The 24164-nt window shown below is 46.5% G+C and overlaps 2 protein-coding genes across 7 annotated transcripts; one reads left to right on the top strand and one right to left on the bottom strand.

The window, feature by feature from the left end:
• The first annotated feature begins 12244 nt into the window (after nt 1-12244).
• Oprl1 (opioid related nociceptin receptor 1) lies at nt 12245-18683 on the top strand. 6 transcript variants are annotated; one of them, XM_021646669.2, is made up of 5 exons: nt 12247-12451; nt 12766-12922; nt 13409-13665; nt 16054-16409; nt 16491-18683. In XM_021646669.2, the coding sequence occupies exons 3-5, from the start codon at nt 13442-13444 to the stop codon at nt 17012-17014; spliced, it is 1104 nt and encodes a 367-aa protein (XP_021502344.1). In that variant the 5' UTR covers nt 12247-12451; nt 12766-12922; nt 13409-13441; the 3' UTR covers nt 17015-18683. The 6 variants fall into 6 exon arrangements, with proteins under 6 accessions (XP_021502334.1, XP_021502344.1, XP_060238647.1 ...); XM_021646659.2 differs by lacking the exon at nt 12766-12922 and having other exon boundaries at nt 12245-12451; XM_060382664.1 differs by lacking the exon at nt 13409-13665 and having other exon boundaries at nt 12248-12451.
• A 3230-nt stretch (nt 18684-21913) lies between these two features.
• Nucleotides 21914-22915, bottom strand: Npbwr2 (neuropeptides B and W receptor 2). Its single transcript, XM_021647698.1, is given in 3 exon segments — nt 21914-22026; nt 22029-22749; nt 22751-22915. Coding segments are annotated over 3 exon segments (999 nt in total).
• Nucleotides 22916-24164: the final 1249 nt, after the last annotated feature.

The following is a 24164-nucleotide window of genomic DNA, read 5'->3' as shown; positions in this document are numbered from 1 at the left end:
TTGTTTTGATGTACTTTAAGACAAAGAAACCCTGTCTTAAAACCAAAGCCCAATCAACTAAACAAAACCCAGGCAGAAATTAAATGTTAAAGAAACAAAACTATCAATCAACAAATGAGCAATTGAAGTCAGGCGCAGTGGCACATGCCTGTAATTCCAGCACTCAGGGACGCAGAGGCAGAGCAGCCTCTGTGAGCTTGAGTCAAGCCTGCTCTACAAAAAGTGAGTCTAAGACAGCCAAGTCTACACAGAGCAACCCTGTCTCCAAAAAAAGAAATCCAACAAACAAACAAATGGGCAAATGAGCTGAATAGACAGTTTTTTTTAAAAAGAAACACAAATGTTTAATAACTATTTTAGACAGCATTAATATTCTTAGTCATCACTGAAGTGCAAATTAAAGCTGTTGAGATATCACTTCACCCTAGTCAGAAAGGCTGTCATCAACATATCTGACAACAAATGTTGGATGTGAAGAAAAAGGAACCCTGTTGGAGAGGAGCAAATTAACGCAGCCATTGTGGAAACCAGTTTGAAGATTTCTCAAAAAATTAAAATGAGAACTCCTGTATGACTTAGCTATTTTACCATGGACAGAGAACTCCATGCCCTACCATGGAGGTATTTGCATGTCCATGTTGCTTTAGTCGCTCTATTAATGAATTGAGATCAAATTAGTTGCCCATCACCAGATGAATGTGTAATAAAATATTGGTGTAAACATATGAAATGAAATACTCTCCTACCCTAAAAAAATGTTATTCCCATATATACAGGCAAAGCGCCTGTACACAAAACATTCCCACAGAATTTGGGAAAACGGATACGCTTGAATGTATAATTAAATGAAGTGCGGTCACTCAACCTCAGAAAGAAAAAGCCTCAGGTAATTCAACTCTTAACTCTATAATTTACTCGTATTAATCACCTTGTTTATATGATCATCTTACATAAATTAGGCCAATAAAGTTAATGTAGTGAGTCCATGATCTGTCAATGAGTGTGATTTTTCCAGTGCCTGTGTTTAGGCCTCCTCTTCACTCCTGCGTGGATGGGCGATCGCTTTGGAGTCTAGAACCTGAGCCCCTGCAGGCAGGGCCTCTTTTTCATTTGTAGGTCGCACATCCTGGCTGAGAGGTGGATCCCTGTTTCTTGCAGGTGGGCCTGTTATGGCTGAAATTTAGGCCTCTGCTAAGTTTCTAGACTTTCTTCAGGAAGCTGTTAACTGTTCCCACTGATTTTGGAAGCTTGCCCTGGCTTCTTGGTTGAAGGTTCATTTATGACTCTGTAAAACGCAGTCTGAAAGCTTATCTCTTTATCCCCATAGCTGAGTGGAGTGAAGATTCTCCTCTTCCAGCCCCCAAACATTTGCATTCCAATGCCCCTAGGAAGCTTTTCTCGGTCCCTCCTTTCCTTTGCAGGTATTTGGGGTGAGGGCTGGACTCTGGTACCAACCTGGGGCTGTTGAGGAGGAAGATCCTGGTCTCAGGGAAAAATAGAATTGGCGAGGTTCACCAGCAGACCACCTCCTCCAAAGCAGACTTCTTGGATTCATAATACTCAGCTGGGAATACCGTAGTTCCTATGGATCCAGACAGAGTCCTGGACCATCTCAGCCTCCAGGGCCTATGGTAGCGACACATGCAGGTGAGGGTTTTTCCGGTTTCCATGGAGGGATGGCGTGGGATCACACAGGGAGTAAGAGAAAATTCTGTTCTATGTAAGGGACTATAACTTTTCCTCTGCCTTTGTGGGCTTGGAAAACTCTGTGGACCAGAGTTCTGAAAAAGAACAGCACCTTCCAGTGAACCTTCTCCTAGGCTGATTAATTGAGCACTTCAATGACTGTGGAGAGGTTGGAGTATTGTAGGTACAGGGCATAATTACAATTTTATCTTAGGCTATCGTTAGGCCTCTCATAGTTATTACTTGTCACCTCTGTGTCTGGCCTAACATCTTTGTGACTAACAGGTGAAACCTTTTGGAAAATATTAACAAACCACTAGCTTCCACCAACTCAAAGGCTAAGATTGCCATCAAGATAGCATCTGTGGTCTGTAGCCTGAGGTTTCCCTACTTTGCTGTAACTGCCTGCCTGATATTTCTAGTGATGCATTTGAAAAGTTCCTTGAGCTGTGATTGTTTTGTTGTTGTTGTTCTGTTACTATAAAAATTCCATGAAACTATTATTAGTTGGAACATGGTATTTGGAATAACCCAAATCTGTATTCCTGAGCCATGGCCACTCATATTTGGCTTCAAAATAAACTATATCTCATCCCTTTTGAGGTGAGAGCTGTGTTTTAGCATGGACAGTTATGGTACCCAAACATACCCCACGAGTGAATCATTTCTCCTGGGAAGAATCACCTGCCTTAGAGCTAAGCACCATTGTGGAAGCCTTTGTGTCTAAACGCATTGGCATTATTTCTTCGGGTAGATTTTGGTGAATTCTTTCTGAGGCTCAGAGCTACCAATGGTTCATTTGTTTATTTTGAACTGGTTGTTTAAGATACTATTTGTTGGATTTTTTTTTTTTCTCAAAGCATTTGGTTTAAGATTTCCATATTTAGCCGGGCAGTGGTGATGCACACCTTTAATCTTAGAGAGGCAGGAGGATCTCTGTGAGTTCGAGGCCAGCCTGGTCTACAGAGCGCGTTCTAGGACAGTCATGGCTACACAGAGAAACCCTGTCTTGGAAAAAAGAAAAAAAAGAAAGAAAAGATTGCCATATTTTTATTGAGAATTTAGTACATACATATAATGAGTTTTTATAAATCTACCTTCTATTTCCTCTTCTCTAACTCCTCCCTCATCCCACTTTCACTTTCCCCTCCCAGTTTTGTGTTCCTTTTTAAACCCTCAGTGTTGCCAGTATTTTTGTGTGGGTGTATTGCCATCTATTGGCTGTCATAAGGGGTTGCATCCCCGAGGAAACCGACTCTCCTAACAACTGTCAATAACTCAGAGATTCTGAACCTGTGGGTTGTGAGCCTCAACAACCCTTTCACAGAGGTCCCTTAACAGATATCCTACATATCAGATATTTATATTACGATTCATAAAGGTAGAAAAATTACATTTGTAAAGTAGTGACGAAATAATTTTATGGTTGGGGTCACCACAAGGTACTGTGTAAAAAGGTCTCAGCATTAGGAAGTTTGAGAGCCACTGCATTAGCTTATCCATTTTGTTTGTTTGCTTTGAAAGCATTTTGGTTTCCAACCAATTTTTTGTTTGCTTTCAGACCTCTGGCAATTTGCTAGCATTCAGTCTGTTTCTCCATGGACACTCCTTCCATGTCAATTTAATGAAGGGAGGAAGTGTTAAACAGATTTGGTACTCCAACTGGTTTTATGTTTGATAAGTATGTTAATTGAACTTGCAAGTAATTACTAAAGGGGTGTGAAAAAAAAGCTGGGTGGTGGTGGCAGGGCATGCCTTTAATTCCAGCACTCAGGGCGGCAGAGGCAGGTAGATCTCTGAGTTTGAGGCTAGCTTGGTCTACAAAGTGAGTCCAGGACAGGCAAGGCTACACAGAGAAACCATGTTTTGAAAAACCAAAAGTAAATAAAGGAAAAAAGGAAGGAAGGAAGGAAGGAAGGAAGGAAGGAAGGAAGGAAGGAAGGAAGAAAGAAAGAAAGAAAGAAAGAAAGAAAGAAAGAAAGAAAGAAAGAATCTGGACAGGAGAGATGGCTGAGAGTTTAAGTACATAAATTTCTCTTGTGAGGAACTGAGTTTGGTTCCCAGCACCCAGGCTGAGTGGTTTACAACTGTCTGTAACTCCCAGTTCTAGGGAAACCTGAAGCCTCTGGCTTTGAGACCACCTGTACTCATGTATACTCACCTATACCCAGACATATAATTAAAATTAAACCTTAAAACAAATCCCATATGTGGGGTTGGAGAGGTTGGAGAGATGGGTCAGTGGTTAAGAGCACCAGCTGCTCTTCCAGAAGACTTAGGTTTGGTTCCTAGCATCTACATGGCAGCTCACAGGTGCCTATAACTTCAGTTCCAGGGAATCCAATGTTCTCTTCTGGTCTCCGCGGGCACCAGGCACACAGGGTACACAGACAAATACCCAAACATTAAAAAAACAAACAAACAAACAAAAAAAAGCCACCTTTGGAAAAGCTTTTTTCCTTTTGGAAGCCCATACCCACACATACCCACATTGAGGAATATTTTCTTTCTCTGCCCCTCTTCTTAAATTTTGAAGTATATTCTAGTTTTTAAATTTTGTGCTTTCCTTTCACTTCTCCCTCTGTCTCAGTCAGTCAGTCAGTCAGTCTGTCTGTCTGACTGTGTGCCTTCCTGCCTACCCCCTCTGTGTGTGTGTGTGTGTGTGTGTGTGTGTGCCACATGTATTTGGGTGCCGTTGGAGGCCAGAAGAGGGTGTTGGAATCCTTGGAGCTGGACGTACAGTCACATCTAAGCTGCTTGCCATGGGTGCTGGGAACCCAACTCAGGCCCTGCAAAAGCAGCAAATGCTCTTAATCCCTGAGGCATCTCCTCAACCCCTTTATTTTTCTCTTTAGGCAGCATCTCTCTCTCTCTCTCTCTCTCTCTCTCTCTCTCTCTCTCTCTCTCTCTCTCTCTCTTTTAACTATCATGTTTATACTTATGTTAATGTCATCTTTATTATCCTGGGTAGCCCTAAAATATTTTTCCAGTGTCAAAGCCAATGTTGCTAGTTTGGATTTTGTTGAGATCCCTAAAAGTCTAGGGAAACTCCCAGGCTGCCAAAGCTGAGAATATGGAGCTATATGCTCCTGTCTCCCCACCACTGCTGAAATTCGTCTTGAAGTATTGTTGCTGACTGCACTAGACTATCAATGACTGATCTGTCCTGGATTTTTTAGTTTCTGGTTTTTTTTTTTTTTTTTGCCAGAGACACACTTAAGTATCACTGATAGGAATTTCCTAGCATCATCTCTAACTCACTTTTGGTTCAGGTGGAACAGTACATGGCTTTTCCAGAGGACCTCATTGTAAGGGCTGATTCTCTAGGTGCCCTGAGACGCTTTCTTGCCTAAAAGAGAGCAGCCTAAGACACAGCGGGAGAACTAGTCCCTCAAAGCAGCGCATTATAGGTCCAAAGCATATTAGCAATGGCTGCTTCTGCACTTTCTCTCCGCCTAAAAAAATATGTGTGTGTACAATTTAATTTCAGGAATTTGTTGTCTTAGGGTTACTACTACTGTGATGAGACACCATGGCCAAGGTAGCGTTTAAAAGAAAGCAATTAATTGGGAGCTTGGTTATAATTTCAGAGGATTAGGACATGGTCGTCACGGCAGAGAGCATGGCGGAAGGCAAGAATGGCGCTGGAATGTGGCTAAGAGCACACATGTAGTTTGCAAGGTGCAGGCAGAGAGAGCAAGACTGGGTCTGGTATAGACTTTTGAAACCTCCACCCCCAGGGACACTCCTTCTCCAACGAGGCTACACCTAAACAGTTCAGCAACATGGAACCAGACATTCGAATATATGAGCCTATACATTCATTCTCATCCAAACCACCACATTCATCATGTTGTTTAATCAGCTCTCTAACATGTCCCTAACCCTAACCCTAGAATGGCTTCTAACAAGACTACAAATACCAGGGTATCTTGCAGGATATTTGATCCCACTGTGAACCCTGAGATCGTGAACTGTAAAATCCTGTTTCTTGTTTGGTTTGGTTGAGCCCTAACACATACCTTTAACCCAAGAGCTTTCTGTTTGTTGTAAATAGGTAGTTATGGTGTGGCTCAGCCAGCCCTAACACACACCTTTAATCCAAGAGCTTTCTGTACACAGGATTTAATAAAGTTAACCCTAGGTCAAGAGACAGAACAAGGAACCAGCTGACAGGGATTAAAGAATGGGAGGGACATTGAGTTGAGGAGTGAGATAGAATGGAGAAGAAGCTTTTAGCTCAAGCTCTGGCTTTAGCATAGCCTTCAGATCCTTAGCTCCCTGGCCTTTTGGGCTTTGAACTAACAAGCCTTTGGCCTTGGGTTTTTTTGGCCTTTGTTCTGGGCTGTCAGTTGAGCGAGTGAGCCTTGTGTGTGTGTGTGTGTGTGTGTGTGTGTGTGTGTTTCATCCAGACCTGAGCCGAGAAAGAAGGTCAGCTGGTTGTTTTCTCTGCCTCTCAAAGCTAGTAGGTTTTCATCCCAGCATCTGGCTCCTGAGTTTTTTGGTAAAATAGAATGGTTGGGATTTTCATTCTTTTATAACAAGGGTAGGTTGTATCAGTCCTGACTTTGCCATTAATCTTAAAGAAGTGATGTATGCAAATCTTTTTTAGTTTCTTTCCTGTCAAGACACACATAAGTCTGTTCCTCAGGAAAATGATTAAAGGTAGACATTCTCTCAGCTTGTAGGGACCAGTGGGGACCAGGAGTAAACATATTTGTCTATTTTTAAAGCATCCACTGTTTCAGAGCTAAGCTGTCTCTTGGGACCATGAGCCATAGCTGCTTTGGGAACAGAAAGAGCCCTGAAATATTAAAAACGCTTTTTGCTCCCTTTCTTTCCTTTTTGTCTTTTCTGCTTATGATATTGTGTCATATCATGAATCATATAATATCTTCTTACTATTATTTTGTTGTTTTTTTTTTTAGACAGGGTTTCTCCATATTGTAGCTCTGGTTGTCCTGGAACAGAATAGGCTACATAAACCAGGCTGGCCTCCAATTCGGAGATCCATTTGCTTCCGCCTCCTGATTTGCTAAGACTAAAGGTATGCTGCACTACCACTCAGCTGACTTCTACAACTTTTAAGGTTAAAATAGGTGACTTTAGACTCTGCATTTTCATTTCATGAGAGGTTAAAAACCCAATGACTGTATGTGTCTGTGTCTTTAAACTACACTGGATAGGATTGACACTGGACAGATAGTTGATGTCTTACTCAGGGATCTGTAGTCTTTTATTTCCTTCCTTTTTTTTTCCTTTTCTTTTAATACTCAAACAAGGATGGGGAATATAATTTAGCTTCAGTATAAACTAAAAGAATCAAAGGCTTTTGTCTAAAGTCACATTGAGGAAGATCTTTCCATTTGACCATTAGTGAAGGCAACTCCCTACTCTGCTATCTAGCTCTAAAACAGGAATTAGAGATTACCTAAGTATATATGACTAGTTTTACGTTTTGGCTTCATGCTTTTACTGGGTGTCTGTTTGAGCCTTAAGCCTTATCAACAATAACGTTAGCCTGGATGGTGGTGGTGCACACCTTCAATCCCTCCACTTGGAGGCAGAGGCAGGTGAATCTCTGTAAATTTGAGGGCAGCCTGGTCTACAGAGTGAGTTCCAGGACAGCCAGAGCTGTTACACAGAGAAACTCTGTCTCAAAAAACCAAACAACCAAACAAAAAAAATCACATTAGACTCTCTGTCTTTAACATGTAACAATTAAGTTATGCTGTCTTTAAAATGTTTATTTTCTGTCTTGTTCTAAGAAGAGTCATACCATCAAAAATACAGATTAGGTATTAGTGTTTAGTGCTATGGAAAAAAAAATCAAATTGGCTGTCTAAGTTCAAACTGATGAATAATAAATCATCTCTGTCTGTCTGTCTGTCTATTTTGGTTCTTTGAGACAGGGCTTCTCTATGTAGTCCTGGCTATTCTGGAACTTGATCTGTAGACCAGGCTGGCCTTGCACTCAGAAATCTGCCTGCCTTGGCCTCCTGAGTGCCTCAGTATCCATGAAGGGCTCATGGAGAGAGGCCGAGATTCAGTACCGTGGAGCAAGGTTAAGTCCCTGAAAAGAACTCAGGAGAGGCTGTTTGTGAGGGTAGAGCCTAGTGAAGACCCCAGCAGTTTGGAGACGCCAGCACTATGGGACAGCCACACGGACAGCAGCAGGTGTGAGCGAGCCTGAGCCCGTGAGACAAGCTGTGCACTGTGGATGGCAGAGTCCGAGAACTGCCACTGCCCAGCAATTTGGAACTTTGAGAATCATGAGTAGGTTGTAGACATCAAGTATTGAGCTCTCTATACTGTTGGACCTTGGTTTTGCTCTGATTTTTGTTGGGAGCACGAAGGTCCTTTCATCCACAAACCAGGAACGTGGGTTGTCTTTTCAAAGGAAAGGACATAAAATCTGTTTTTCCACCCAGAAGGCTGGGAATTGGAAGTGATTAAGAGACTGGTGATCTATGTTATCTGTTGGGTCAGGTTGTATCAAGCTCCCACAACCAGGACAATAGGTGGCTAGTAGTCTAAATGACCCTTACAACTATCTCTATAGCCAGGGCCTCTCCCAAGCTTCCACAGTCAGGATTTTAGGTGGCTAACAGTCCAAATGATCTCTACGCTACCAGTAGGACTCAGACCACACCAGATCCTTCCCCAGCCCTTAAGCTAATACAGGTAGCTTATCTCTAGAACTCATCTTCTTGGAAGAAATCACATGTCCTGTGAATTGAGTTATGGTGAAATTAGGCCTCCTTGTGCACTGAAGCATGTGTTACACCAGGAAACTTTCCCCCAAACTGGGTTTAAATATGCTGTCAATAAACTGCCTGGCGTTAGACTCCCAGAGTTTGATCCAGTTTGTCTAAGTCAGGTTGAACCAAGTTTTTATTTTCATCTTCTCCTAGATCGTTTCTCTGGCTGTAGGGACTCCACACAGATTTTATTGTGATTGTGCCCCTATTCTTTTCTCTCTTGAGGTAAGCAAGTATGTGCCTGAACTGGGTTTGGTGGCACATGCCTTTAATCCCAGAGCATGGGAGGCAGAGGCAAGTGGATCTCTATGAGTTTGAGGCCAGCCTGGTCTACATAGCAAGTTTCAGGGACAGCTGTGGCTACACCGTTGTTGTAGGATATTTAATCCCATTGTGAACCCCAAAATTGTGAACTGTAAAACCCTGTTTATTGTTTGATTTGGTTGATCCCTAAAACACACCTTTAATCCAAGAACTTTAGGTTTATTGTAAACAGGTGATGATTGTGTGTTTCACCCAGCCCTAGCTGGTTAGTGGGGAGAAGGGGCCCAGATACCTTTACTTCTCTCTGCTATTTAGGGTCAAGAGGTTCTTTAATCCAAGATCTAATAACGTTAGATCCAAGATCTCTCTGTATAATGGATCTAATAAAGTTAACCCTAGGTCAAGAGGCAAAGCAAGAAACCAGATGACAAGGATTAAAGAGTAAGAGGGACTTTGAGTTGAGGGGTGTTTAAGACAGGGTGGAGAAGAAAAAGCTTTAGCTCAAGCTCTGGCTTTAGCTTAGGCTTCAGCTCCTCAGCTCTCTAGCTTTTTGGGTTTTGAACCAGCAAGACTTAGGCTTTGGGTTTTTGGCTTTTTCTTCCTGGGCTGTCATTTGTATTAGTGAGCCTTTTGGGTTTTTTCCATTCAGACCTGAACTGAGAAGGAAGGTCAGCTGGTTGTTTTCTCTGCCTCTCTGAGCTAGTAGATTTTCACCCCAGCATCTGGCTTCTGAGTCTTTTTTGGTAAAATAGAACAGTTGGGATTTTCATCATTGTTTATAACAACACCCAGTCTTGCTCTAGACCTTGCCAGGGTGCTTCTGATACCCATGTGCAGCTTCTGGTGGCTTCAGCGGTGAACTGCGAAAATGAGTCATGCTGTTCGCGTTGCCTGAATCCTCAGTAATACTCTCACGTATTTTGTCCCTTGCTGACCCTTTTGTCTCACTTATGTCCTATATTGCACTGTTTCTTCCCCTCTGGAAAGCCCACTTGTTCTTGCCGAGTTCCTGTTTGGGATCAAGATGCCTAAGTTATTTCTTCTGTACCACCAGTGCCTATTTTGGCCGCCTCATCTGTCAGATGACCAAATTATTTTTCTACCTGAGACAGTATGTGTATAGTGGACTCTGAGCCACATTCTGTTGGTACACACAGACATATGTTGAAACCAGAGCTCAGTCTTATCTAGCAGCAATGTAGCTGAGTCATAGTTGAGGCCATGAAGCTGAGCCAAGGACTCCTGGGACCGAGGGCAGTGGTAGGAAAGGTTTCTTAGAATAGGCAGGAGTGTATGTAGCTGGTTTGGGTGTGGGATCCATTCAGCGGGACAAAACAAAGAACACAGAAGTCAACCAAAGGCCATGAGAGTGCTCCTTTTAAAAACTCCACTCTATTTGGGGTGTTTAGGGCTCTACCTCCCTTCTACCAACCCTCCAACCTTAAGTAGGAGAAAGAAGAGGTTAGTAGGGAAAAGGGGCCCAGATCCCTTTACTTCTCCCTGCTATTTAGGGTCAAGAGGTTCTTTTAGGGCTCTATACCAATCTCTGTTAGCTGTGGCTTGTTGTGGATATAAACATGTTTTTGTTGTTTTTTTTTTGTTTTTGTTTTTGTTTTTGTTTTGTTTTGGTGCCAGATGTGGGATATGGGACTGATTCTGATCTGAGAAAGAACCATGCTGCTCCTGCTTCTCCCTTGCTGCTCCTGGTTGCTGTTGTAAGACAAGAAGATGGAGATCTCCTGAAACAAGAATTGGACTAGCTCTAAGGAACCCAATGACCCTGACCAACAGAAAGCAGCCAAGAAAAAGAGCTGCACCCCCTCTTCCACTAAACCTTTCTCTCTTTTACCTGGTGTTGGAAGTAGGGGTGGAGTAGGAAGAAAAATATAAAAGAAATGTAAATAAAAGAGTTTTTTAGAAAGTACACCAACAGCATCTAGCACTCTCTTCCACGCTGCTGTGCCCCAAAACGTTTCTCTCCTCCAAACCGACACACTGTCTCTGGTCTCTCTAAACTGCTACATACATCAACACTGAACATCACATCTTCTCTTTCTAGGCTCCATATTTACACTCTCAGAGTCCTAGACCACACCCCTCTCTATGCTGGGTGTGGAGGGCTGTTACCAGCTGGCAAAAGCCACACTCCTCACGAGATAGTTAACAGCTGTGTACAAACTATAGCCCAACTAAAATCCCACACTTGGGGATTAAAACAAAAGCATATTTACATCACGTGCAAAGGAACCAAAACTTCCGTTACAAGGAAGGGACATTCTATGTCTCTGTTCTCCCTACACTTAATGTTTACAGCTTCCTCTTTTCAAATCTGGAGCCTGGACTGGAAGGCAGGTAAAGACTTAGGAAAAGGGACTCTGTATGGGGTGCAGAGACAGCTTGGTTGAGAACTCTGGGGTTGTTTGGAAAAGAGGCTTCAGGAGTCTGAGCCTGTCTGAGTTTCTACCTCCTCAGACTTTTGAGATCAGGGGGGCAGCTTTGCCTGGGATGGGAGGGAAGAAGGAAGGGAGAGAGACAGAAAGTGCATATCTATGTGCTTGTATATCTAGAGGCCTTGATCTGTGCCTGCCTGTTCCCACATTAGTTCACATCCCTTTGTATCTTTCTCTTTGTGCCTGCATGCACTTTGTGGGTTTGTATATGTGATTCTCGTGTGCATCTCTGAACACGTATCGCCTGTGTCTCTGCGTCTATACTGTGCCTGTCTGGGCATCTCTCTGTGTGTTCTGTTTATTTGCAGGAATGTGTCCTCGTGTGTCTCCTTGAGTGTCCACGTGTCTCCAAGAATCAGCATCAGAGACAAGTCCTTGGAGACAACTTGGGATGCTGAGTCCTGGGGCAGCTGTCTGCTCTGGCCTTTTCTGGTTGGACAGGTATCCTAGCAACACTTCTGTGAGTTGCCTAGCAACCAGGTCCTCATCCTTGGAGAAAGAGCAGGGTCTGGCTGTATGTGGGAGGTCTGGCTCTCATTCAGTCCAGACAGGAAAAACAAGCCTAAGATTTGATGATGGGTAGAGACTCAGCATGGGGTCTCTGGCCTACATGACCTTGTCTTAAGGCTTTTCTCTCAGTGGACTGTGACCTCTGTGCTAGCAAAGAAGGTCCTTAGGAGTTTGCTCTCTCTGTGTATGCTAAGATCCATTTTAGGGACTCAGTTGTGGTGTGGCTCCAAGTGGCCAGTGGGCCTGGCTTCCTCTTATCCCTGCCATAATGATGAGCAGCTCCAGACTTCAGAGGCATGATGCTTTCATTTGTGTGAAGATAACATGGGTGGCAATGGCCGTGTGTAGTGGGGGTTCAGGAGCTCAGTTTTGTCTCGGACTTGGTGTACATTGCGTATAAGCAGCACACAGATTCAGGGCAGCACTTCGTGGGTCCTCAGTCCAGAGAGTCTCTTGCTTATTTGCAACAAGACTTTTACCTGGAGAATTAGTTGGGTCAGAATATTGCTGACTATTGCCGTGGTGCTCTGTCCCACTGGACACCCGGCAGAGGACAGCTCTGGGCAGGAAAGCTAGCAAAATCTGGTCTGGGCTAGGCTGTACAAAACAGCATTCACCAGTGGTGGTGGCACACACCTTTAATCTGGGAGGCAGAGGCTGATGGATTTCTGAGTTCCAGGGCTACACAGAGAAACCCTGTCTCGAACCTCCCCCCCCTCCTCCAAAATATCTTCAAACAAAACAACATTTGCATGTATTGGAGCCTCACCTCTGCCTCTGGTGAGCGTTTCTCGGTGTACCTCTCTGTGTGTGTTCTTGTGTCTAAGGCTCCGCGTGTCTGAATTCCTGTTCATGCCTCCATTTCTGTGTTTATGGATTTCCCCATTGTATGTCCCAGCTCCTGAGTGTGTCTGTCTTGGGTGGGTCCATGGTGTGGATCCTAGAGGTTCTTGTCTGGTGATCTTTTTCTTGGCTCCCCTCTCCAACCTGCACTGCCCCTCCCTCTCTCAGCCACAGCCTTCTGCCCCTCCTCCCCTTCTGGCTGCCGCATTGGCTGCTGCGTCTGTCTAGTCAATATCTTATCTTCCGAGCAGGAGCTAGGAGCCATTCGCAGCCCGAGCAGACCCCATGCTGGAGTGAAAAGCATTGCTCGGTCCATTGCGCTCCTGCCTGCCTGCCTGCCTGCTTTTCTGTTGAGCGTTAGGGTCTGTTTTGGTCCAGGTTCTGAAGAGGCTGTGTGTGCTGTTGGAGGTAAGCGGGGCTCCGGTGAGGGCTACTGCTGCTGCTGGCAGAGCTGGGGGTGGGGGAGCACCGGGAGGAAGCTATGTGAAATGCCTGAGCACTAGGCATTTCTGGGTAAACTCCTTGTTTTTCCGTGCCCCAGTGTGCCTTCGGATGTTTTGGGCATTTCTGTATGCAGGTGGCTGTGGGACCCTGATCTCTGTGGGTGGACATTTGTGCTTGTGTAGCCATCCACGTAGCTTCTCTCTGAGTCTGTAATCCTAATAGGAGGTAACGGTGTGGGTAAATGTGCTCCTTTGCTTCTGTGTGTGTCGTCATGTGCCCATGTGTGCGCCTTTGTCTGTGTCTGTGTATCTGTGTGTCTGTGTGGGTGCCTAATGTTTGTGGGTGCCCATGGGGATGTTCGTGTGCCTGTTAGTCTAGTTGTGCTGTATTCTAAGGCCTCAGGGGACTGTGTCTAGCACTGTGGTCACTTATTTCTGTGCCCTGTTCCAGGAACTGTACTGAGTGGCTTTTCAGGGTGAGAGCATGGAGTCCCTCTTTCCTGCCCCATTCTGGGAGGTCTTGTATGGCAGCCACTTTCAAGGCAACCTGTCCCTCCTAAATGAGACTGTACCCCACCACCTGCTGCTCAATGCTAGCCACAGCGCCTTCCTGCCCCTTGGACTCAAAGTCACCATCGTGGGGCTCTACTTGGCTGTGTGCATCGGGGGGCTCCTGGGGAACTGCCTCGTCATGTATGTCATCCTCAGGTAGGCTGGGCCCCACCAATCTGTGGAGGGAGAACCTGAGGCAGGAGGCTGTTCTGGATGAATCTGAGCAAGGATGGATTTTCTGCTTGCTCCATCAAATTTCTTTCCTCTCTGTTTAGCGGGCAGGATCAACCTTGATGTTCAACTCCTGTTCTGCCCCCATCTGTCCCAGACTAGGTGTCGCCATCTGGAGGCTTGGAGCCACAGATAAGTCCATGCCATGCTGTTTGTGTGAATGACCTCATGGGTACACAGGATACTAGGATTTCTCAAAGAGAGGCAGAAGGGCTGATGCTTGTTCTTTGGCTCTTGGGATCCCTGTTCATGGTGGAGGTCTTTGGCTGAGCCCAGACCAGTACCTTCTACTGGTACTCAGAAATGGAAAACTTTGGAGGACAAAAATAGAGGTAGGGTCAACAGTGAGGAGGACACTGATAGGGGCAGTCTGACATACAGTTTGGTGGACAAGGAAGCCGCACAAGGAGTGTTCAATGGATAAATGTGTTGTGGCAATGATGGTCTCTGCTTTTTTCCAGCTGGGAGGGCATTGAGGGATTGAGGGGGACTGGAGACAGCAGGTGAGGACTTGAATGCCAGACTGGGGACACTGAATTCTTTGGGCATTGGGAAGACATGGGAGGTACTTGAACGGCAATAACTAGAGCAAGGTTCTTCACTGATAAAAGATATTTTCTCTTTAAAAAAAAATGGCTCTGAAGAAAGAGGCTGTGGTCCTCCTTGATGGTATCAGGGTAAGAGTGGTATTGGTAGAGGAAGGGCAGGGCAGGGCAGTGTCCATACTCTGCCTCATCACTATCCTTTTAGTATTTCAGAGCAATTATTTTCTACATTTATTAAATGGGAAATGTGGATTACAAAGCCATATATGGGTGCATGTGTGCCCATGTGATATGTGATTAGACAGTGCAGGAGGAAAAGCCTTCCCAATGTTGACTTTCGGCAGAGGACCCCTGTGGGAAACTATTCTATGACCCATGTGCCTCTTGTTAGAGGATGTGTCTTTGGCAAGAAGTGCACCAACCTGGGGCGGTTTGTGAGCCTTGCCTATCCTTCAGCACTTCCCTCCTGCATTATTTTTTCCTTTGCATTTGGGACATTTTTACTCAGAGCCACTTACTGCATTAGAGCAGATGAGGAAGGCCATCATATCCTCTAACATCCCCAGAGAGCTATTCTCAGGAACTGCTGTGGGCACACTGGCTCAGGAGACAGCACAGGAGACACACAGGAGTTGGGTGTACGCCAAGAATCCAAAAACCCTAGTCTGAGCCCCATTCTGCATGTTAGTAATTTTAAGATCTTATGAAAGATACTTAGTCCTCTGAGCCTCAGCTCTCTTCTCCAGAGAGTAGGGATCAAGACGGCATTTTTTGTAAACCTCAATGAGGTAAAATCTATATCAAGAGCTTGGCTCAGATATCTACCATTGACATTGTTGTTTATTGCAATTGAGGTCTCTGGGTTTAATTTCTAAGAAACAGAACTTAATCCCAGATTCCCTGCTAGCAACAAAACTGACACGGACTACTGTTATTTCTAGTGGTACAACTATCATACCACCATAACCACTATAACCACCACCACCATCACCATCACCATTACAATCACCCTTCCCTACCACAATCATAAACGTTAGTTCATTCCACTAATATTTATTGCTTATAATGTTCCTAGCATGGTTCTAGGTGTTTTGGATACAATCAAACAAAATTAGGACATCTCCTGCTCTTTCTTGTCCTCATTTCCTGTTTTTTTTTTTTTTTTAGAATTAAAAAATACTGCATTTATTTATGTGCATGTTTGTGTCTGTGTGAACATATAGGTCAGATGAGGGAGATGGCTTTCTCCTACCACTGTGTTGGTTTCTCCTTCTACCACATGTGTCCTAGAGATGGAATTAAGGTCATCAGAATTGGTAATAAGTGCCCTTCCTGGCTGAGCCACCTGGCTGTCCCACCATTTTCTGTTTTCATTGCTAGACGCCATGTGCACTTGGAAGACCTTTGATGAGCTTTACAGGCAGTGACCCCCTGAACAACCTCAGAGAGGAGTCTTAAGAGAGACTCGGGAGAGAAGACAGCATCTTTCTCTCTTGATTTGTTTCACAAAGCTCACAGTTCAGGTTAGAGGCGTACTCAAGTACTCTCTTAGGCCTCCAACTTTTCCAGAGTAGTCCTGCCTGAGGGTTGAAACCTTTTTGTAGATGTGGACCTTGGGTGTAGTGCAGGATCTGCCACTTAACAAGCGTCCTTGGAGATACTGGGGTTGGGAGAGCCAAAGATGATGACCCTCGTGGTGGCCCCTTTGCTGCCAAGTCTAGCCAAAGTGGCCAAATGGAGCCTTTTTTTTTCTCCCTGTCCGCTACAGGCACACCAAGATGAAGACAGCTACCAACATTTACATATTTAACCTGGCGCTGGCCGATACCCTGGTCTTGCTGACCCTGCCCTTCCAGGGCGCCGATATCCTCCTGGGCTTCTGGCCATTTGGAGATGCGCTGTGCAAAACGGTCATCGCCACTGATTACTACAACCTGTTCACCAGCACTTTCACTCTCACGGCCATGAGTGTAGACCGTTACGTGGCCATCTGCCACCCTATCCGTGCCCTGGATGTTCGGACATCCAGCAAAGCCCAGGCTGTCAACGTGGCCATATGGGCCCTGGCCTCAGTGGTTGGTGTTCCTGTTGCCATCATGGGCTCAGCACAAGTGGAGGATGAAGGTCAGTGGGTGGTCCTCCTCCCTGACCAGTTAGTTCCCCGTGGTTCTTGGTGGCATCTCTGACCCCATTTCTCTCCTGCAGAGATCGAGTGCCTGGTGGAGATCCCTGCCCCTCAGGACTATTGGGGCCCTGTATTTGCCATCTGCATCTTCCTTTTTTCCTTCATCATCCCTGTGCTGATCATCTCTGTCTGCTACAGCCTCATGATTCGACGGCTCCGCGGTGTCCGTCTGCTTTCAGGCTCCCGAGAGAAGGACCGGAACCTGCGGCGTATCACACGGCTGGTGCTGGTGGTGGTGGCCGTGTTTGTGGGCTGCTGGACACCCGTGCAGGTCTTTGTGCTGGTCCAAGGACTGGGTGTTCAGCCAGGTAGTGAGACTGCAGTAGCCATCCTGCGCTTCTGCACAGCCCTGGGCTATGTCAACAGCTGTCTCAACCCCATTCTTTACGCTTTCCTGGATGAAAACTTCAAGGCCTGCTTTAGGAAGTTCTGCTGCGCTTCATCCCTGCATCGGGAGATGCAGGTTTCTGATCGCGTGCGCAGCATCGCCAAGGATGTGGGCTTTGCCTGCAAGACCTCTGAGACAGTACCACGGCCGGCATGACTAGGCGTGGACCTGCCCATGGTGCCTGTCAGCCCACAGAGCCCATCTACACCCAACACAGAGCTCACACAGGTCACTGCTCTCTAGGTTGACCCTGAACCTTGAGCATCTGGGGCCTTGAATGGCTCAGGATGCTCAGTCCTAGAGGAAGACCTTATAACACCATGGGACAGGTCAAAGCGTCAAGGTGGCCTTCTTGGCCTCGGTTATAGCAAGCTCCCTCCTTGGTGTAGGACCAGAGAGGACCAAAGGACACTGCATGGAAACAGTGGACATGCCTGGTGAGCCCATGTAGGTACTCATGCTTTACTTGACTCTTCCCTGGCCTCTCCCTGCTCTCCTGGTTCTAGGTGGACTCAACCTGAGGTATGGTAGTGATCACATGGTCACATGTTGTCTGCTGTTGTCCTCAGCTCTTCAGTATCTCCACAAGACGGCTGGACATACTTGGTGTTACCCGGTAGTACAGTGGGCAGCATTTTTCTTTTTAAGTAAGGCTGGCTTCTAAGCCTGGAGTCACCTTGGAGCATCTTCTGGTTCTGACTCCACTGATGCAGCCAGATTACCTGAGGTGGGTGGGCGTCGGTGGGTTCTTGGATGGCCGTTTTCAGAAGATGCTTTCCGAGCTGTACCATGAAGTCTGTGAAGGGGACTTCACACTTTACTTGGACTGCCACTGCCTGCTCTAACTGACTGTGGCTCCAAGCTGGGCCACCTTCTCAGCAACAGGCCAACAAGGGGACAAGACCCACAGCCTCCCTAAGGTTTTTTTTTTCCCCTCCAAAACCACTGTGAACTCTTACACTACAGATTGCTTCACAAGCTCTGCTCCCAGGTGTGTGAGAGGTAATCAGGAGAGAGCCGTGTGGCCTCTGTAGGGTGATCACGACATGGAGGCACCATGTGCTGGTCTTGTCTGCTTAGCAAGGGCGGGGCAAGGCAGGAGTATATGTTCTCTCAGCATTCTCCACAACCTTCCTAAGCTCTCCAGCAGCCTCTCTTTTAACTTGACATTGGAGATCAGCAGCTGTACAGCTAGAAGTGAACTTGAAGCCTGGGGATGGTGGCAGTCAGGACGTATTCTGTTCTATATCCACTGTGACCACTTGTTTCACTTACAGGTCTTAGGACAAATTTGAGCTTGCTGCCAAATTGGAGGCTGGCATCAAATGAAGTGCTGGTATGAGAGACGAAGCCTAAAATGGCTCATTTGAGTCAATCTGCAAGGACCATCAGGGTTTGGGGACGTTGGAAGAAGAGTCTGTACCTTGGAGACCTATTTGGTGGTTCAGAGAATAAGAGGCTTTGTAAATACTTTCTGTGGGCAAGATACCAAAGTACCAGCAACCTTCCATAGATTATGGTCTTACACTGAGGCATTGGTCAGGTGGTTTCATATAATGCAGGGCCCGATGCCGGGCCTGGGCTGGTTCCTGTCTCAGAGAGACCTGGCCTTAACAATCTTTCCGGGAAGGCCAGGTCTCTTTCTGTGACACTGGAGCAGGAATCATTAGCTATAGCGTATTGCTATGGTCAGAAACTTTGTGAATTTGTATATCTTTATGTATTTAAGCATGCAACAAGTATCATTTCTTGCATGTAGCTAGCACTGAGCCTGCCTCTTGAGTAATGAAGGAGTGCTTTAATAAACACTTGCCTACTGTCTGGTGCTGTCCGTAGAAGAAGTGTTTCTGACTCCAGCTACAAAAGAGTAACTTCCTGGGAATTGACATGCATTGGGAGGGGCCATAGGATCAGGCTGATGATTTTAAACCTGGCCTGTCCTTGGCAGAGTTTTTGTTTGTTTGTTTGTTTGTTTTTCTGAGACAGGGTTTCTCTATGTAGCCTTGGCTGTCCTGAACTCGCTTTGTAGACCAGGCTGGCCTCGAACTCACAGAGATCTGCCTGCCTGTTTCCTGAGTACTGGGATTAAAGGAATGCACCACCAGTTGGCAAGGAGCCTCTTGATTCATGGGAGGAAAACTAGGTCCTGGGTTGTGGAAGCTGCTGCCTTTCCTGTAGAGTTTTTTTTTTTTTTTTTTTTTTTTTTTTTTGTTTTTTTTTTTTTTTTTACCTCAATTATGTAGACTCTCACTTCTTGAGCAGATGTAAAGGGAGTTATAGTGAAAATGGAGCAGACGACCCTCCTCTGGTGGCAAAGTAACCCTATGCCCTGGAAAGCTACCTCCTGGCCCCTGTCCATGGAAGCCCAGTTTGGCTCAGGTTGACACTCGGGCAGAAAAAGGGGCTTTGAGGAGGATCCTATGTGTCAAAGGCACAGTACAGGGTGGTGAACCAGTGCTTGGTTTTATGCAAGTTTTAATGACAGACACTGTCAGTTTGGGCTTTTTCAGTCCAGCAGTTTATAAACAACAGGCGTGAATTTCTCTCAGGCTCGAAAGACATGGTCCCTGAAGGTGTGGTGGATTAGATTCTATGAGATTGTATTCTCACTGCATCCTCACTTTATAGAAAGAGGACTTCAGAGCTGCGTATGTTCCCTCAGCAGTAACGATGAGGTTGTGGGGCTCCAACCTCATGACCCATTTCCATAACAAAGTCACCTCCTAACGCCATCACATTGGGGGATAGGACTTCAAAATGTGAATTTGTGTGTGTGTGTGTGTGTGTGTGTGTGTGTGTGTGTTTATAGGCACATAAATAATTCTCAAAAAACACATTGGTTTCAAATAGAAATTCAGCATCAAGGGAAAATTTTCCTCCTTGATGAAGTTATAGTCCTCAGGAGACTGCATGCTCCTGACAGGTGGGGTTCTGGGCTGCTGAACCTGGCCAGTGTCTTCAAGAGGGTTGCCTATCAGGGTAGGGGCCTCTTTGGCCCTCCGAATTATGTACCTTCTCCATTCCTCCCCATTCTGTCCAACACAGTCTCTCTCTTTCCTAACTGTTTCTGTTTACCACTGGGCTTGATCAAGTCGAGTTTCTTTGAATCTGACTTTCCTACTCTGTGCAAAGGGAACTGTGCACACTTCCTCTTGGGGTTATGTGGAAAGCCGGATGTATAGTACCAGATAGGCCCCAAGGGTCTTTTCACTTCAGAAAAGAAAGGTTCATCAGCTGCTTTGTTCCCTTTCCACGAGAGGGCACTGTGGCCCCGATGTAGGCCTAACCAAGGTCTCCAACCAGCTGTGAGAGATAACGGAGATTTAGGTGCTAATGGTGGGGTTGACATCAGGAGCTAGACTGTGGGGGGTGGAGAAGTCCCTTCCCAGACCCCCAAGTTCATAGAGACGAACAAAGCTACTTCCGACAGGGTCCTGGTGAGAAGCACCCTTGGTCTTGATGTAGCCCTGGGTAGTGAAGGGGGAAGAAGGCTGTTCCGTCTGCTGTGTTGTAGGTAAGGACAAAGGTCTGTATAACTACCGCTTACTAAATGCCACTAGAACATTGAAGGGGACAAGAGTTTGGAACCTTGAGAGAAAATTTGTCTGGTACCTCCTCTGCTGTGGTCAGCTCTAACAAGAGCCAGCTGAGAGGCTCTAGCCCAGGGTGCCTGGCTCTTTCACAGCCGTGCCTACTCAGCAATGTGTTCCTCTCTTGATCTTCGCACCCACTCATCCGCTCACCCTGTTTCTCCTTCACACATTTAGCACCCATCACCCGTATGCCTGGTTTTGCCACTCTCTGCAGTACTGGAAAGTGAAATGTTCTGATGCGTCTATTCAGAAGAGGCTCTTGTCTGGAAGGGGTTCTCTTACCCGGCAGCAGTGTGTGCTAATTAGGCTTCGCTGAAGTAGGACTGTATGGTGAAGAGACAAGCCCAGGCACAGCGTGATCTCAGCGGGTGGTGGTTTAAAAAGTGCCCACAGCCCTCCGTGTAGGCTGTCCTCCGCCAGTCCTCTCCAATACTCGGCATGTATCAGGGCTGAAAGTGCATTCTGAGACTAGGTACCACAAGGTGTTGGCCCACTTTTCCTCTTTACTTTCACATCCCCTGGTTCCTTGATGAGAGAATACTCCAGAAGCTCGCAGACCATCCATGTCTCGCCAGCAGCCACAGGAGCAGGGCTTCTTGAAAGAGGTCTCAGCCATGCCTAGCCTCCAAAGGACCTAGACCTCACCAGTGTTCTGTCTGAAGTCCTGTGTGTGCGAGGCTGAGCCAGGACTTGAACAAGCCACTACCCAGTTTTGGATCCTCAGAAGCTACACACCTCTTATCTCTCAGCATCTAAGTTTTTGTTGCACAGCAATAGGTAACACTCAGGGGAGATGTCAGAGAATGACATTGAAGGACTGGTAGGAGGTTTGGACAGCGAAGTTAACCAGTACTGTCTGGCTTAGATGAAGGTCTAAGCGCTGTGGCAAGCTCAAGTACTTGGTGGACAGGAGGATGGCACATGTGTTGAGGTTGTCAGGGAGTCCTGGGTCAGAACAATATTTGGCTTTACTGCTGAGGTGTCTGTGCTTTTTCTTTATTTTATTTTTATTTATTTTAGTTTTTCGAGACAGGGTTTTTCTGTGTAGCCTTGGCTGTCTTGGACTTGCTTTACAGTCCAGGCTGGCCTCAAACTCACAGAAATCTCCCTGCCTCTGCCTCCCTGAGTGCTGGGATTAGAGGCATGTGCCAGCACACCAAGCTTTCCCTGTGCTTTTGTAACCTCTCAGTTCTACAAAGGTTCCTGTTCCATGGCACATAAAGTACTAGCCAGGGGTCATCTTTCTGTCCATCCTCTATGGGTGACCAGACTTAGGGTGCTTGCTACCAGGACCAAATTGCCTGCTACTGTCTCTCAAGGATGCTTAGGAGGCAGATGTACCAAAAGTGATGTCATGGTTGTCTGTACATGTCTGTGCAGAGAACACAGGGATAAGTAAGAAGAGGCAGGATGTCCCCTGGCTTGGTCAACTGCTTTTGGATGTGGTGAATGGCAAGGATGCTCAGGCCTCCTGACATGGGACTATGGTACAGAAATTCTTGCAGAATTTGTCACCTAGAAAGGCATACAAGAAAGGATGGAGGCATGAGTTGGCATAGCTGAGGCTGCTGATGCATAGGAGGTGCCAATGACCAGGAATATGTGGGGCACGTCTGTGGTCAGGGCCACCCCAGAGGCCAGGTGAAAGGGCATCCAGCAGAGAAGGCACACAGCCAACACAGTGAGGACCAGGGCAGTTACCTTTCTCCTGGCTTTGCCCAGAACATTGGTGCCAGATTGGAGACTCATGGTATAGAGTCTGCGCAGCAGGTCCACATGTAACATGCAGATGATGCACGCAGGCACTGCAAAGCCGAGGACCCATGTATATGTGTGGCTAGCCTGGAACCTCGGGAAGCTTAGCCCACAACTGGGTGCCTGTAACTCATTGCTGTAGATATGGGCAAAGGAAAAGAAGGGCAGAACCATGATGGTGATACCCAGACAGACACAAAGGCTGGCAGCTTTTGCCCCTCTCTGGGTGTGCCTAGGCAATCGGACAGACTGCACAGTGACCAGTAGCCCTAAGTAATGGTCCACGCTCATCACAGCCAGGAAGTAGGTGCTGAAGAAGGTGTTGTAGTGGTCAGTGGTCAGTACCAGCTTGCAAAATGGCTCCCAAAATGGCTAGTGCTGTAGCAGGTACTCAGTATAGGGGAGCACCAGCACAAAGAGCCCATCAGAAATAGCTAGGTTCAGGACAAATACAGCAGTTATTGCTTTCATCCTTGGTGGCCTCAGGATCACGAAAATGACAGCCAAGTTACCAGTTAGGCCCATAGCACAGATCACGGAGTACCATAGTTGGCAGGAATATGCGGAGCACTGTGGCTCCATCTAGTGGCTCCACCACGAGCTGTGTATTGGGCTGTGTGTTATTGTCCTTGGACAAGTTTGTGCTCATGGTTGTGGGGAAGTGGTAGCTTCGGCTGTTGGAGGATTCTGGGCACTCAGCAACCTGCATCAGGGTAGGGGCCCCCTGAGTTGGATTCTGTGACAGAAACAGTCAGAAGTGCTATAGTAATGGCCACCTCAAGTTCTCTGAGGCTATTCAATTCACCCTCGTTCTAGGGCCACAGAGAGCCTGGTGGGGCACAGCGTTCTCCTCAGCTTCCTGGATGTAGCCCCATTTCCAAGTCCTGCTCATATGAGATCCACTGCACACTCTCTTGGGAAGCAGAGAGTTGGGGTGGCCCAGAACAACCCCACCTGCCATCCCCAATAGACAATAAGCAGAAGCAAGGCTGTTGCCTATTTGTAGATGCACCTTTTAGGTGCTTCTCTGGCTACGTTGGATCTAAAAGTCCCTCCCTTCAGGAGTCAGGTCCTCACTCTCCATAGTTCTATGTAAATATGTAAATCTCTGCTTTCCTAGGTATTCCCCTGACCTGTCCTCTGTCCAGTGCCTTATAGCTGTTAGATGAGGCCTCGGTCTCAGTGCGTAGGCAGCAGTGAGGTGGAGGGGGAGGTGTAAGCCGTCTCTTCCAGCAGAAGTTTCCGTCAGTCTTGGTCAGCTGGGAGGGTGGTTTCCAAGACCCACTTGTGTGTGTGGTACTTCAGTCTGTTGGTTTCCCAACCCAGGCCTGGTTACTGCAAGAATGATCAGGGGGAGGAATGGGGAAAACTGGAGGAGGCAGGTCGCACTGTTTGACTGAAGCTACTGGAAGCACTGCCTCCCCCACCCCTTCCAGTGCTGAACCACTGCGCCTGCTGTTGGTGGCCTGGAATTCCATCCCATGCTCCCTGTGCCTGCTCCACCATCTTGTGTGTGTGTGTGTGTGTTTTAGAATCTTGCTGGTTATCTCTTACTCAGGGAAGTCCCACATGGGTAGCTGAGGGATGTGTCTTTGTTCATTTGTGTATCTGTCTGTTGGGAAGGTACATGCAGGGGCTTCTGGACTCTGAGGGTATTTGTGATTCTGTCTGCAGGTACCAGGGACCTATGTACCTTTGTGTGCATGTATCTTGGTAGGTTTCAGGCCTCCTCCTCCTCCTTTTTGTTTTTTTGAGACAGGATTTTCTGTGTGCAACCTTGATTGTCCTGAAACTTGCTCTGTAGACTAGGCTGGCCTCAAACTCACAGAGATCTGCCTGCCTCTGCCTCCTGAGTGCTGGAACTAAAGGTGTGAGGTACCACTGCCTCTCATTCCTAGTTCTAAGCATGAACATGATGTGTGCAATCACATGTATGGGTGGATCCGTGGCTGCCTGGA

Source organism: Meriones unguiculatus, chromosome 4 (assembly GCF_030254825.1).
Source record: "Meriones unguiculatus strain TT.TT164.6M chromosome 4, Bangor_MerUng_6.1, whole genome shotgun sequence".
Classification (NCBI taxonomy): domain Eukaryota; kingdom Metazoa; phylum Chordata; class Mammalia; order Rodentia; family Muridae; genus Meriones; species Meriones unguiculatus.
The sequence above is the reverse complement of the archived record's forward strand: the minus strand, read 5'-3'. Positions and strand labels throughout refer to the sequence as shown.

Bases quoted from the DNA above. Each gene is read 5' to 3' on its own strand.
- Oprl1 (XM_021646659.2), top strand. From the start codon at position 13,442: ATGGAGTCCCTCTTTCCTGCCCCATTCTGGGAGGTCTTGTATGGCAGC. The intron at 13,666-16,053 runs GTAGGCTGGGCC...TGTCCGCTACAG, and splicing joins GTCATGTATGTCATCCTCAG to GCACACCAAGATGAAGACAG. The intron at 16,410-16,490 runs GTCAGTGGGTGG...TCTCTCCTGCAG, and splicing joins AGCACAAGTGGAGGATGAAG to AGATCGAGTGCCTGGTGGAG.